This window comes from Ambystoma mexicanum, chromosome 5p (assembly GCF_040938575.1).
Source record: "Ambystoma mexicanum isolate Mex_15411 chromosome 5p, UKY_AmexF1_1, whole genome shotgun sequence".
Lineage (NCBI taxonomy): Eukaryota > Metazoa > Chordata > Amphibia > Caudata > Ambystomatidae > Ambystoma > Ambystoma mexicanum.
In genome coordinates, this window is record NC_090930.1 from 687,554,096 (window position 1) to 687,569,593 (window position 15,498).

A 15,498-nucleotide genomic window follows, 5' to 3' on the forward strand; every position below is an offset into this window, starting at 1 on the left:
TAGTTACTGGGACGAGGAATAAGAGCTCAGAGGCATAGAACTGCAGTATGCAGTCTAGTGGTTCTGATGACGCACATCTGAGCTGGACATTTGAAGACCTAAAACCACTTCAGATTCCAGAATCTCAGAAACCAACAGAAGAAGCAGGTGTTCCAGCAGCAGCGGTTCAAGCACATGCCTAGTGAGAAAGCAGTGAGTTGGCCTTTGTTAGGTTACCCTGGGGTGCGCCGTAATCAACCGCTGGCTTTTTGCTTGAATACCGAACTAATGATTTAAAGCATTTTTTGAGTGTTATTGACATTGGGAAAGATTGAATGAAAACTGTATCCTTTATGACCAAAATAAAGAGGGGGCAATATTTGAACCAACACCCCGCTCATTATGCCACACAATATAGTGAGTGGGGTGTTGCGGGGGACACCCCGCAGTCTTCTTTATTTATTTTATTTTTTACTTACCTTCAATGCTGCCATCAAAGGTTCAAACTTTTGGTGTTCGAACTTTTGGTGGTAGCATTTTTCGGTCTTTTTGTACGATCGGAACTTTTTTTTCGGTCTGATCGTACAAAACCGCCTACAAGACCAGTGCCTTCTAACAAACATGGATGTGCCTGACCACTTACTAACCGGGATACTGGCTATGAGGGTGTAATTTAGGGAGCAGTTTGACAGATTGCGACTTCTTACCATTCGTCATAAACGGAGATAGAGGCCGTAAAATAACTGTGGGATGAGCTGGAAGTACTCAAGGTGCAAAACGCAAAGTTTTTTTTTTTTATTTAAATATATTTATTGTTTTTTCCAATACAATACAACCAGTATCATCAGTTTAATAATCAGTTTTGTGTCAATAATAACTCCCCCCATCGCTCCCCCCCCAAATTAAACCAAGACCAGGATGTTGTGCTGTCGACCATTTGCTCTAGGGTGAGCCTGGGCTGTCCAGGTCCTCGCCGGAGGAGCTGTCTTCTTTGGTGCGGAACAGAGCCACTGTGAGGGCTATCCACTGTAGAAGGTTCTCAGAGTCACCTATTTTTTGTTGTCGCTGCGCCAGCTCCCAGGCCCCGGTTTCGGCCACAGACCATCTACGGAGGTCTTCCCACCATGCTGTGACGCTAGGGGCTCTGGGGCATTTCCAGGCCACGGCGATACGTCTTTTAGCCAGGATGTACATTAAATCCTTGAGTCTGTTAAGAGGCTTGTTCTTTTTGCCTCTCGGGTATGAGCCCAGATTGCAAGCCCTAGGGGACTGCACGTCCAGTGTTATATCCGCTTCTGCTACCTTAGCTTGAACTTGGGACCAGAAGGTCTGTATGGCCGGGCAGCCCCAGAACATGTGGGTCATTGCGGCAGAGGGTTCTTGGCACTTGGGGCACGTCGCCGCACCAGTGCCATTGAATTTCGAGATGACGTCTGGGGTAAGGTAGGCTCTGTGGATAATGTAGAATTGAATAATCTGAAATTGGGCATTCCTGGATACTTTTTTATGGTAATGTGTGATGGCCTCCCATTCCGTATCTCCAAAGTGCAAAACGCAAAGTTAAAAGAAGCCCTTTCTGCTTTAACTTCCACAGCTCTAACAGAGGACTCAGTGGGGCAATCCGGGGCCATGAAATAGGATGGTGATCTACAGAAATTGAGGGTGTTTTGTTATAATGGTGCTGTGCAATTCATGTTCCGCTGCACACATTTAATAAGTGATGAAGCCAAAATCTGATATATCCTTGGCTATTTGATCAGAAATGCCTGTGCATGGGCTACTCCCCATGTCTCGGCTCATAGTCCTTTGCTGTAGAACTTTTTGAAAAACACAAAGGCCTTTTTTGAGGTCTTCAAATCCCTAATCGGGTAGCGCAGACCAGAATCGATTTGACATTAAACAAGGCAACCAAGATCTTGTTGCCTATATCGACTACTTCAAACAGCTTGCTACTGAATTATTGTGGCCAGAGATTACTCAATTGACCTTGTTTCACAGGGGGATTCCTGGTGAGTAAAAGTGAGAGTTGGACCATGTTCCTGAGACCATCTCTTTACAAGGATTGATTGATCAGGTGATCTACATTGATCAGTTTAACTGAGAGGCATACGAAGGGAAGACTGCTCAGGAGTACGTGCTGCTCCCAGTGTACCTCCCGCATTGCCATTGGCGATTACAGAAGATCCTGCCCCTGAACCAATGCACATTTATGCAATTTGTTGTCCTTTAACAGAGGTAGAGAGGGGTAGGTGGAGAAGAAATCATCTTTGTATGTACTGCGGAGGCCCAGGTCACTTTTTAGGAAATTGTTCAATAAGTCCTTCGAGGTTTGTGTAAAACTGATGGGATAGCTACCTGAGAGGATGGAGCTAGTTGGCCTCCATCCTGTGTATAGATGCCTTCCCTGCAAAGCCATACAGCCATTGGCCACTATCTTGTTTGCTTTAGAAATCCAGTTGGTATGAGGCACCGGACTAGAGAAGTCAATTTTATTTCCCGCTTTCTTGGATGGCGAATCTTCTGAAAATGACATGCACTAAGACTTTTGTTCATTGCAAGAGTATTCCTGTGATAACCAAAGACCAGGTAACCCACATACAGATGATCGACAGAACTCCCTTGGACTTGAAACCAATTTTAAAGCAAACTGCAGTTGAAATGTCTATAAACCAACACTGTAAAATTCTAGCCTTTGTTGTTATACAAACTACTACATATCATATAGTACTTGGCTTACCCTGATTTACTGTCCATGACGCTAACATCACTTACAATGAGTCCTTGTGTCTTGATATTTGGTGCTGACGAAGGAACACTAGGACGGTTATTGCATATCTCAAAACCAATCTGCAACCCTTGCCTTGTCATGTTTGTCTGTTGTGTTGCCTTCAGAATATAAAGTCTATTAGGATCTGTGCAGGGAACCAGAACACAAACCATTGCCTCTGCGTCATGCTTGATTGTGAAGTCCACCTACTTCCTGATCAACAAATGCCCAACGGTTGTATATATTCCCTCACTCAAAAGGAAAGGGCAGAGCTGAAGAGATACATAGCTGAATGCATGGAAAGCAGATTCATAACCCCATCACCTATGGTGGCTGCCTTTTTTTCCCCCCATACCTAGAAAGAGGGAACCCTACTGCCTTGTATAGACTAAAAGCAACTGAACGAAATCATGCTAAAAGACGGGCCCACTGCTGTGATCCGTGACATTTTGTAATCCTTACGGGATGCCAAGATGTTCACCAAACTGTATCTTTGTGGTGCTTACCGTTTGGTACACGCAAGACCAGGTCGCGAATGGAAGCCTGTCTTTAGACACATTTTGGGCACTAAAAGTATAGGGTAATGCCTTTCGGTCTTAACAATGCACCAGTGTTTCATGGACTTAATCTCCTGTCTTCTCAGACCTGCTTGGGTTGTTGGTCTGGATATACTTGGGGAATATCTTGGTATTTTCCCCCACTTAGGAGGTGCATGTGTTGCAGATACAAAAAGCTGGAGCACATGTGGGAACACCATCTGTTAAGCGGTAGATGGCATGATATCCTTGGGTACGTGATCAGTTCAGAAAGTGGCTACATAGACCCCATGAAGATGAAACCATTGTGAACTGGAAGTAACTGCGTGATCTAAAGTGCATCCAGCATTTTCTGGGATTCGCCTATTGGTATCAGTGGTGTTTTCTTTATATCTGACTATAAACATCTTTCCTAGGACTTGGTTCAGCTTTTACGAGCCAATAAAACGTTTTCTTGAGATAATGGGCTGAAGCAGCATTCTGATCCCTAAAACACGACTTCCTGTCTGCCTTTATCTTGCAACGTCCGGACAACACCTTGTTTCATTTCGGAGACCGATTCCTCAGATGAAGCAATGCAGTTCTCCTACATTTTAGCAAGACCACACAGAAAAAACACCCAGTTGCCTTTTAGTCAGGAAATTAACCTCCTGTGAACAGAATTACTCCATAATAGAGTAGGAGATACTGGTTGTGTTGTGTTATTGAATTTCTATAGCGCACAAGGTACCCAAGGGCTTAAGGGCGCTGTAACAAAAAAACGATTAACTTACAGTATAAAACATAAAAGAAGAAAAAATGTCAAGACAGGAAAGTCCCAAGAGGGCCAGATCGTTTAGGCGTGGTCAGAGTTTAGGAAGAAAAGAGCAGTTTTCAACCCCTTCTTGAAAACCTCAGTTGATGTAGTAACTCTTAACAGGGGAGTAAGAGAATTCCAAGTCTGAGGCGCTACAGATACAAAAGCGGCATCCCTAGACTTCTTGGTCTTAAAACGTGGAACCGTGAGAATATTCGATCGTCAGATCTGAGGGTTCTGATATCGTTCTTGGGGATAATTAACTCCTTAAGATAGGTGAGCATAGTTACATGTACACATTTATGTGTAATGAGAAGTAACCTGAAGGAGACCCTAGCCTGAACAGGGAGCCAATGCAAACCTCTGCGTGCTTCCGACACATGGTCTCTTTTCGCAAGACTTTTAACCATGGCTCCATTTTGTATAACCTGAAGGCGATGAAAATCTGATAGGGGCACGTCTACCAGGAGGCTAGAACAATAATCTATCTTGGAGCCAATGGTGGCCCTTGCCAGAGTTTCTGAAAGTTTTTCGGATACAAAGGGTCTAAAGCAGAACAACTTGATAAATTAAGATGCTGAAGAGATTGAGCTATTGACCTGGGCCTTCATATTTAGATTTTTGTCTAAATAGATATCTAAAGTTTTTACTTTGCTCATAGCGTCAATTTTACAATTATCAGTAATAAAGTTTTTATAGGTGGGACCCAGCTTCTCAAGTTTTATCTCTGACCCAACTAATAGGAGCTCGGTTTTAGAGCTGTTGATGGCTAAACCATTAGCCACCATCCAATCCTGGATTGTTCGGTAGATTTCATTGATGAAAATGTCATCCTCCATATAGGAGCCTGAGATTGGGATAACACACTGAGTGTCGTCTGCATAGTTTGCAAATATGATCCCTTCCTTGTCCAGCATCTGGAAGAATGGGATCATAAAGATGTTGTAAAAGCAAGGCGATACACAGGCCCCCTGTGGAACACCATACATAAGTGTGAAAGGTTTTGCTTCAGCACTATCGCTGGCCACTCTGACTTGCCTCCCCACCAAGAAGGAAGTAATCCAATCTACTGCTGCTTGGGAGAAGTTAGCATTATTCTTTAACCTGGTGGATAAGATGGAAAGATCCACCAGGTGAAAAGCTGCTGAAAAATCCTGAATCAAGAGAAGCGATATATGACCCCCATCCATCCTGTGAAGTAGGTGGGACTTAAGAGCCAGCAGAGCAGTCTCTGTTCCATGGTTTGTTCGGAAACCCGACTGATAATCATGATAAATATGATTCTGTTCCAGAAAGGTAGAAATCTGGTTGTATGCAACTCTATCTAAAATCTTCAACAGGAAGGTGGTATTTGGGATGGGTCTATAATTCAAAGCAATCCGAGGGCAGAGAATGGGCTTCTTAATTGGGCTTCTTAACTAATGGAGTGATCCATGCATTCTTGATGTTATCTGGAACCTTGTTGAAAGGAAGAATTGACAATTTTCGTCAGAGCAGGGATAAGAATGGGGGAGCATTCTTTAATTATGATCGAGGAGCAAGGATCTCCTTTACAGCTGGTACTTTTTAATTGCGTTAGTATTTTGGCCGAATCTTGTTCCGATATTGGCTGAAAACTAAAGGTGGATTGGTTGTCAACCTTGTTAGTAGAAGTGTGTAAATTAGCTACTAGAACCTGTTCCGACATATTGCGCTTTTTTTCCTCAATACCTTCTCTAATTTTTTTGAGCTTGTTGGACATGGCATGTTGAATTTCCGTGCACCATGGTGCGTCTTTAAGAATGGAGTCCTGCATAGGACTAGATTGCTCCTTCAAGATTTTAAAGAGTTCTCTGCTGTCGTACTTAGCATTAGCAAAGAAGAATGGCAGCAACACTGCAGGGTGGGATACACAAAGTAGAGGGGTGTACCGGTCATCACAATCTACAGTATCTTCGGTCAGTACAGTGCCGGAGCAGTCGGCAAGCCAGCCAGGCCTTCTTTTTTATGCATTATGATTTATTTGATCACATTTGTATACGAAACACATAACTATAAGGTGGATACCCTATCCCATTCCTTACAGAGGAGGTTGAAGAAACAGATACCCAACTACAGCCCGTCACCAATCGGGCATTTCCCAACTGCTGTAATAATTCTTCTGGAAGAAGTTTAATAATGTACAACCATTGAGCCAGTTTTGCCATGACTATAACAAACAGCAGAGTACTTGGTTACATTTCTCTCCTCCTAGCCATCAAGCGATTATAGGTTCGCTCAACAGGCCCATCTATCCCCATCATGTTTAACTTTTACGTCTGTACCCCTTATACGCCTCATCCACTGATCTGACATGGCCACTCATGTGATCTATTTCTCTGCATATGCATGCTTGGACATTTTGAGGCTATACGTTTCGCTGAAGGAGGTTACGAGTCGAGTGTGGATGAATAGGCTCCAACTTAATACAAGAATAATCATTTTGGCAGCCCAGCTGCTCTTTGGAGACTGCTTCTCTGAACAGACCTCGCCCCTCTGACCATTGCTGCCTTTGAGAAAGGGGTGGAGAAGAGCGGTAAAAGTAGAACGAGTGAGGAAGGGAAAAAAGGGTCAGCTGGAGAGAAGTAGCTGTTAAATTAGTCAACACGGATGCCCAGGAAGTATTATCAGTGTCTGTGCAGAGCAGTTATTTTGCAAGAAAATGAGCCCCTCAACCACGCTTGCTGTTTATTTCACAAGGAGAGTCTAGGTGTAGGGGACATAGAGTGGTAGATGTCATTCACACAAATAATTAGCTGATTAACCAGTGTGTATCTCTGGTGAACATGCTTCTAAATTCACACAAAAAATAAGCCAATGCTGATCCACTGTGTTTTTTGTAGTTGGTGGCACCTCAACTGGAATTGGAATTACAACAACTGGCATTGGTAGTTTTGGAGTGAAGCCACTTGGAGCTACAACAACTGCTGCAGCAACCATTAATACAACCGGTGAGTAATAAGCTCACGTTGTGCTGCATGAACTTGTATGGCAGGTATTACATATAGAAGACAAAAATATTCCCGAAAAATTATTATAAAATGTGTAACTTCAGTGTCTCGATCTGCCATCTTTCTAAGGGAATTGTATTCTAGGTGGAAGGATAGTGTAGTAATAGCAATCATAAATCCTGTGTCTGGTGTATAGTACATGGAGATGTGAAAATTAGGGATCTATGTGCAATGTTCAGTGAAAACAGCAGTGTTGTTTAAGTTCCTCCTGCTCTGCTTTAGCAGAGTAAACCTCTTGGTGCAGGAAGACTCGGCTGTAGATGAAGGGTCCTGGATGCAAGCACCGCCATGGTATCTGTAGAGTATGGTCCCAGGTGCAAGGAATGCAGAGGGAGCTGTAAAGCATAATGGTCTGATGGGAGCAGTAAAATAATTTTATTATTAGTTGGTTCTGCAAATTTCAGGTCCAAATCTGATTTTCACGTAATGGCCCTAGATTTGCAATGCCATTTCACTGATTTTTCTGCTTTTGATTTTAGCCAAATAATAAAATATAATACAATAATTTTGAATCAAATCATCTGTTCCATCATCAAGTAATCGAAAAAAACACATACTTTTCTCAATATGCCTCAATATGCTATGGAAGTGTAATGCCGACAGACTTATCTTATCTCGCAGGTACCAGTGCTATTTCCACTCCTGGGTTTTCTCTGGGTCTTAAACCACTGACCTCTATGGGCACGTCTAGTACCCTTGGTAGTGTGACTGCTGCCAGTACGATATCCAGTATAGCCAGGTAAGTCTATTTTTGTTTTGGAATGCTGCTTTGATTTTTATTTTATTTTTGGAATCGAAAAATGTACAGACCATGCCTCCAGTCTAAGTTGTGTATCGTCTTGTATGCCATTTGGCTCTACGTGTAATTATTGTCAATTGCCGATTTTGTAACCATGAATATGCATATTCTTGTTATGCGCCCATATACCTCGGGTGTGGTGTGCACTACAAATAAATAATTTAATTATCAGTGTTTTCAAAAATATGTAAATAAACTAAGCCATTCCGAATAGCAACTCTGAGCAGTTTTTGTTAACTGTGTGGATTCCATGTGAATTTAATAATTCTTCCCGCACATTTCACATTTTTGAAATGTCTACAGTTAGACAGGAAACTGGCATTTTCATCCATCGGCTGCTTGAGCTCAGAGTGGTGCTGCATTGACACTTGAGCAGTGCTGCATAGGTGCACCACAACTCCATAGACCTACCACCCTCAGCCATGATGGTAATTACTATTTCCACATTCAGAGCTCTTTAATATAGAGCTGCTGAAACCGTATTGGATAAAGTAAGGGAGTCGGAGAAGGATACTGACACAAAGGTGTCATGATTTTGGTTATAGACCTTTATTTTTAAGTGAAAAAGATCCTTGCTATCCCTAATTTCTAAGAAGGATTTCCCTGCCTCAAAAATAATACTCGGTCAGACCGTCGGTCAACGTAAATTCCACCGTCCTGTGTCCTAGCTATTTCTATCCCTCACACTACAATAACAAAAAGCTCTTTTTAAGGAGAAATGCAAAAATACTAGGGGGAATAACTCCCTTCCCCTGGCTTGCAGGTATCAGACCGTCTGAACACAATGTTCTCTCCAGGAGAATGTCTCTTCTGGTGTGGCTCTGTACAATTTCCAATAAAACCAGAGGGAATTACCCCCTTCCCCTGGTCTCCAGCTCAACTCTCAGTTCAGGACCAAGAGAATGCCTCCCTTGGTGGAGGAGGTGGTTAGATGCACTCTCAACCCTTCAGGAGTCTTTCAGTGGTATGCCTTGTACGAAGCCGGGTAAGGATTGCTTGCGCACCTCTGGCCTTTGGCTCTCTGGGTCTCCCATATCACCCTCTACCGGTTTTCGGGCTTCGGTATGTCACTCGGGCTTTCAGGGATGGGGATCCATCTTCTCGGCTGGTAAGGACCTTGGAAGCATCTGTCTGGTGGATTAACTCTTTATTGAAATTGGGAACCGTCAGGCTCGCTACACAGGATGTGTTTCAATGTATTAAAGCTAGACTGATCTTGTTTCTGCCTCCTGAGTTTTTGTGGCTCAGCACTTTTCAGTTAATCATCGAGGCAAGATGTTATGGCCGTTTAGTTGGGAATAAACCTCTAGTAATACTCGGTAAGCCCCAAAAAGGCCCTTGGGTCTCTTTTGGTCTTTGAAGGGGGTGTTTCCTGCAGAACCATGCCCTCTTCCAATTGGGGTTGGATTAGCCCATTACCCACTTAAAATCCTAAATATTTACCAGCGACTGGGCTAAACGGGTGATCTCATACAAGTGAAGCATGTGCTCCTCCCAGGTTTTGCTGTAGATCACGATATTGTCTAAACAGACTCTGCAGAAGTGGGAAAAGGGTTGCAGTATCTGGTCATCAGCCGCTCAAAGGTTGCTGAAGCCCCATGAAGTACAAAGGGAACAACTTTGAAATGAAATAATCCTCTATGGGGTGGAGAAGGCAGTCTTCTTTTTAAAAAAAAAAAATACCCTAAGGGTTCAGTGGCACCTGCCAATAGCCCTTGGTTAGATGAATTCTGGAGATGTAGCTAGCCGATCCCAGTCGATCAATGAGGTCATCATTCAGAGGCATCGGTACGGCATTCAACTTCCAGAAGTCGATGCAAAACCTCCACTATTGATCAGGTTTGGCCACAAGAACTTTTATCAGATAACCACGGACTTTGGGACTGTTCAGTGATGTCGGCTTATGATGTCTTCTTCACTTCCTGGAGGACTATCTCCTTTCTCACCTGCAGAATTCGATAAGGCCTCAGATAATTGCTTTGCCTTGGGGGGTGGAGGGGTGCAAATGTAGTGTTTAACACCTTTCACTCTCCCGGGTTCACTATTGAATACATCTGGGAATTGATCCAGTAAGTCATGTTGTTGCTCAGGGAGACCAGAGAGAACCAGATTATACTCTGCTTTTTCATCAGATAATGAAGTAGCCAGTAGGACAGAGAAAGGCTCACAATGGTCCTCCTTTCGCTCCTTTAGGATGTTGATGTTGTAGATCTGATGTTTAAACCTTCTGTCTGGTCGAGCGACCTTAATAATTACAAGGGCCTGTTTTTTCTAAGATTTCATATGTTCCATACCATCGCAAAAGCATTTTGTGCTTTGAGATGGGTAAGAGGATCAAGACTTTCTGTCCAATAGAAAAGAACCATGATACTGCCTTCCTATCATAATGAGCCACTAGGCTGTTTGGGACATAAGTAACCCTGCTTCTTCCCTTTCTTCCCAGGTCTCCTGGAGCATGTAAAGTGCATCTTGTAAGCAGATTCAATTCAACACTACAGCTAAGTCAATGCCTAGTCTGGGATGCTGAGGGAAACCCTTATTGATATATTTTTATATCCAGTTCGTTTACTCTGGATGACAACCCTAATATAAGACCCCTCTCTCTTAGAATCCCCCTGACCCCACTGAGCCAAGAAGTAGGTTTGTTTTGCAAATTAAAAGGTTTATTTGAAAATTAAACAATCTATCACACTTTTATAATAAATTAATATTTGATATCACACTTGAGAATATGATGTTGATCAACAATGGATAATGTTGTAGTGGTACACTTTTCTAATGGCTTAGAAGTTGATATATAGAGGATAAAGTAGCTGAGAATGCTTTATATGGTACAAGGAAATGCAAGGTGGAAAAGAAGCAACACAGGAATAAACTTGATATGATTTCAGCAAAACATAATCACTTTTCCCCTTTTGGCAATTCACCCCCCTCTATGCAATGTAAGGAGGTGGAAGGAAAGCACACAGTTCTCAGGAATGCAATCAAATGTAATTCAGTTCCCCTCCTAGCAAGCTTAGAGGAAAACAGGTAGAAGTTTTAAACACAAGCCCAAAATGCTTTGAATGTGACGATGAAGTGAGAAATGTGCCAAAATTTCTTTTAATTCGCTATAGGAGGTTCAGGGTAGGTGATAGATATTTGGAATGAGTTCAGGTCCGCGCTACAATGATTAATGAGGGATTATTAGGTTGGAAACGGATTTCAGGGATGCAAGAAAAGACAAATATTTTTACACGTGGCTAAAATGAAGCAAAATTCCAAATCGCGGCAAATTTTTTGAGTGCGTCGGGCGCGATTACAGAGGCACTATAAGGAGGTTTTAGGCTTGTTGGAAAGCTTAGAATCTTAGCTTTAAGATGACAGTTAAAACTCGTTCCTAGCACAAACTGTTCCGGAGATGCGGACGATTTTGTGTAGGTAGCTTTTCAGAAATTAAATCAGTTTCAGAATGACAGATGACAGTTTTCAGCTTTAAAGATGACAGAATGACACGATTCTAGGAGGCAGTTCTAATAGGTTAAAATAGTTGGGATTAGATTATTTTAAACTGAGATTGGTTTTGGCACAGTGCTAGCTGGGTACTCACACTAGATTTTGGACAGGAATGCGACTTCGTCACTGATCGGGTCAGGATTGGACTGCGGTTCCCTCGCCACGGACGGTCTCTGCCTGGTTCTCCTCACTGGATAATTCTGCCTTCTGGGTCTGTCAGGCACCGGTTCTGCTCACAGCGATCTGGGTCAGCTCTGCTAGCGGCACTGCACAGCGGTCTGGATCTCTGGTTCTGGCAAACGTTCTTGGCAAAAATTCAAACGGCTCGCCCCGGCTGTTGAATAGTTTGCAAATGATTTGGAGGCCTGCTGAAAAAGGATTCAGCTTGTGGATTCAGGCCTCTCTGCTACAAATTCTGGAGTTAATTTCTGGTCTCTAGAGATTGATGGATTTGAAGTATGGATGTGGAGTTGTCTGTCAAAATGCTCCGCAGAAAGTGACAAAGAAAATCCTATCTGGCTTCCAGTGGCTCTTTTTGTGTGTTTTGAAAGTGGGTGGGTCAGCTAATTATGCATGCCCAACCCTCTCAAGATTTGATAGGACAAAGGATTCTTTGGTCCCTGATTTGAGAAAGGATAGTGTGTCAGAGTGATGTCAGCCATTTACGATCTATTGAAGAAACGCCCCTTTGCTTTTGCTTAGAAAATCATTTTTCATAACTACACATACTTCCCAGATACACAGTTGTTTGACATTACATGTACATATTACAGATTACTTAAGGTACATTATGGCCCAACTCTGATCTTCCTGGGGGCTTGCATTAAAAAATGACAACTTATTTTCGTTTTTAGTTGATTTACCAATATCGGACGTTTACCAAAAATGGCACACATGTACACCGCCTTTCTACCCCATATTCCATTAATTTACTAGGTCTCTAGCATAAAACCAGTGTCTGTAATATCAATAAATAGCGGGGTTTTGTCCTAGAACATGGTACAGAGTTGAATCAAGTCTTGAATTGTGGGTACATTTCTTAGATTAAGGTTCTCCAAATTGCACATTTTTGTGAGCTTAATACAATACAATATTTTAGAAGCATTTAACTTAAACATATATTTGCTGCAATATGATTCCACAAAAGTGTCTGAGTCCACCCCCAGAAACTTGGGAGTACCACATGTCTCTCCTCTCCCAGGCAGGGCTCTGTTTACAGTCCACACTGAAAATCAACATACCCCATTCAAGGGAAAGAGTCAATTGTGTTGTGTCCGGCAGGCTGAGGTCAACAGACCAGGGGGGGCCACTCTGCATTTGATTAACAGAAACCTGTGATTTCCTGGGCTGTTGTGTGGGTCTCTGAGGTGAGAAGGTGTCCCAGCCTCTTGGCCTGTTAATGCAATCAGATTGTCTCTGGGAACAGCAGGTGGTGAAGAGTTTTAATTAACCAGCGGGCCTTTTAAGTTTCAAGCTGTCTCAGGAGGCTGATTAGCTTCTGAAGTAGCAGTTCTCCTGTCAGTTTATACCGCTAGCGCCGGTTTGTGGACAAAGCTGGTACTGCACCCCCATGATTTTAGCAACTTTTTGACATCAAGAAAATTAATTCCCAACAGCTCTGGGTTGCTTTTGGCAATCGGCCTTGCCATTCCCAATGGTTTCAGGCTACTGTGTGTGTAGCCCAATGGTGGTTTTAGGCAGTGCCCTCCTGTGCTCACAACATAGGCAAAAATGGGTGGCAGCCTATTCTTCATGTTTTCCCTGTGCATTTTCTGGGGAGTTCTGGCCATCATGATGTTTTCAATGCCAGTAATGCACAGTTTCTGTGGTAGGGCTCGGTTGCATGGGTAAAACATCCCACAATCTCAGGAATTGAGGTTATAAAGGAGCTCAAAAGGAGAAAACCCTAAAGAGGCCTGGGGGGGGCTTTCTGATGGCAAAAAGGGCCCAAGGGCTCATTGTGTCCCAGTTGCGAACATCTGAATGGTACACAGAGGTGTGTAGGGTTTTTATCTGTAAGATCACATTTACTTTGCCATTAATTTAGACATATAGGTACTCCCTTGGTCGATCAATTTTTCTTTTGGGAAACCTACCTGTGACAGAAAAGGGATTAAGTGTTTAAGAATCTGTTGTGAGGTTTTATTTTATTTGTGTTTTCATAGTTTTAAGGTTAAAACCTTAACACAATTTAACAAAAACGTGTCACAATATATTTCATTAGTTTACACTCATTAAATCACTTAAAAATGTTATTTCATTAACCTCATAAAATGACTTGCAAAAGAAAAAATCATAAATCATAAAACATAACATTTGAAATATTAAAATCCTAAATTGTCAAATTGCCTACCTCTCCAACCCTTTTACATACAACGGCATTTTTCTTCCCAGATTGGGGTTTGACCTATATCAACATTATGTTTTATAAGATGTTTCAAGGTGCACATAACATTTAATCTGGAGATGAATTTACCCAAAGACATTCCCAAGGGTGCAGGATTCAATCCTGGACAAATCTTCCAAAATATTTAATTCGTAAGGCTTGCAGCTTTATACACTCCACACGCAAATGAAAAAGGGGTTCATAACTAACGCACACAAAACTGACAGAGTGGATTTTCCAAGCCCCTCTACCTTCCATTTCACACGATTTGCAGCAATGAGTAACACATTTAGTTGAAACCTAAGAATTGAATTTGCAAATCTCCAGGATGGATATGTCATCAGATACCTTGCCATGATGCCCGGCTTATGCTTACATTTCAGCAGGTCTCTGTATCTCTTGTAGCCGTTAACTGTATTAAAGGTAAGGCACCAGTCTTGTTTCCAAAGGCTCTTTTTCTCACTACCCAGTGATATTTCTACCAAGCTCAGGTTATGTTTCTTAAGTTGTACTAGTTACCACTGGCTTTGCTATTTTGGAAGAGTTCACGTCTCAAGAGTTTTTCTTCCCTAGAATTTTAGTATTCAGTGAGCTTAAAGCTTGTTGGCGTAACACCGATTGGACTGCTTGGGAAATCGCCAAGGCGCCTGCCATATTTTCCCCTCAATAATGCCTAAATTAAAATCCTCCAACTGGTGGTGAATCTCTAACTCGTATCCAATTTCTTGAATGATTTTCAATTCATAAAATGTAACCAGTGACTTCAGTGAGAACTTCCCAAACCTGCTCAAAAATGTTTAATCTGAGCAATCAATGTTTTCACTCTGAGCAACAAGGAATGAACAAGCAATTATTTTCCTGGCCTTGCTAAAATTTTAAAGCCTAGGTATTTCAATTCTGAAACTTCTGTAATGTGCTCAAAGTGCGGCCTGCTGATCCGTTTTTCCAAAGATCAGCTTTTTTGTTTTTGTCACATTTATAACTAGGTTATTTGTATCAGTATATTGCGTGAAGGCTTTCCATAATCTGTCAATCCCCACTTTATAACAGTCTAATAATAGGATGTAGTCCACGGATGTTACCCACAAGATTTGTTTTGAAAATACTACTGATGAGATGAAAGTGGCCCTCTCCAGGGCCTCCCCCATATCTGAATTGAAAAGAAAGGGGGCCAAGACACATCATTGACGTAGTCCATTTTGGGTATGCATTGCTCTTGTTGTGTCTCCAGCTTGATTAAGATAAACTCTTGTAGTATTTGTGTGTTTGCCGCAGGGCACATTTCTATTAACCGTATCGAAAGCTAGCGACAGGTCGACACTCGCCACATAGATTTTTGAGACCATTCCCTGCCATGTTAATTGCTGAACATATTCGATCACAATTCCTGCCGTGGTGGTGCTGACCCCCGCTCTAAACCCAATCTGATTTGTTTTGATTGCTCCATTGGACGACGCCCATCTCTCAAGATCAACCACGCAAATAATTTTGAGTGGACGTCCAGCAAAGCTGTCAGACGATAGTTTAGTGTGTTGCTCTTATTTCGCTTTTTGTAGATTTGCATAAAATTTGCTGTAGACCAATGAACTGGCATTTTATGTTGGTAAATTATTTCTCCAAACCGGTTTGACCATATAGAAGCCCAGAATGGGGGGGACGAAGGGGACCTTCTCTATGTGCTATATTTGGCTCTCCATGTTCCAATTCTCTG

The 15,498-nt window shown here is 42.3% G+C and overlaps 1 protein-coding gene across 2 annotated transcripts in view; it reads left to right on the forward strand.

Moving 5' to 3' along the window:
* NUP62CL (nucleoporin 62 C-terminal like) overlaps positions 1–15,498 on the forward strand; it is a 724,508-nt gene that overhangs the window by 368,872 nt on the left and 340,138 nt on the right. For both annotated transcript variants that reach the window (XM_069613059.1, XM_069613058.1), the window contains exons 6-7: positions 6,940–7,047; positions 7,729–7,846. In XM_069613059.1, coding sequence (XP_069469160.1) covers positions 6,940–7,047; positions 7,729–7,846 — 226 coding nt within the window. The remainder of the gene's footprint in view (positions 1–6,939; positions 7,048–7,728; positions 7,847–15,498) is intronic.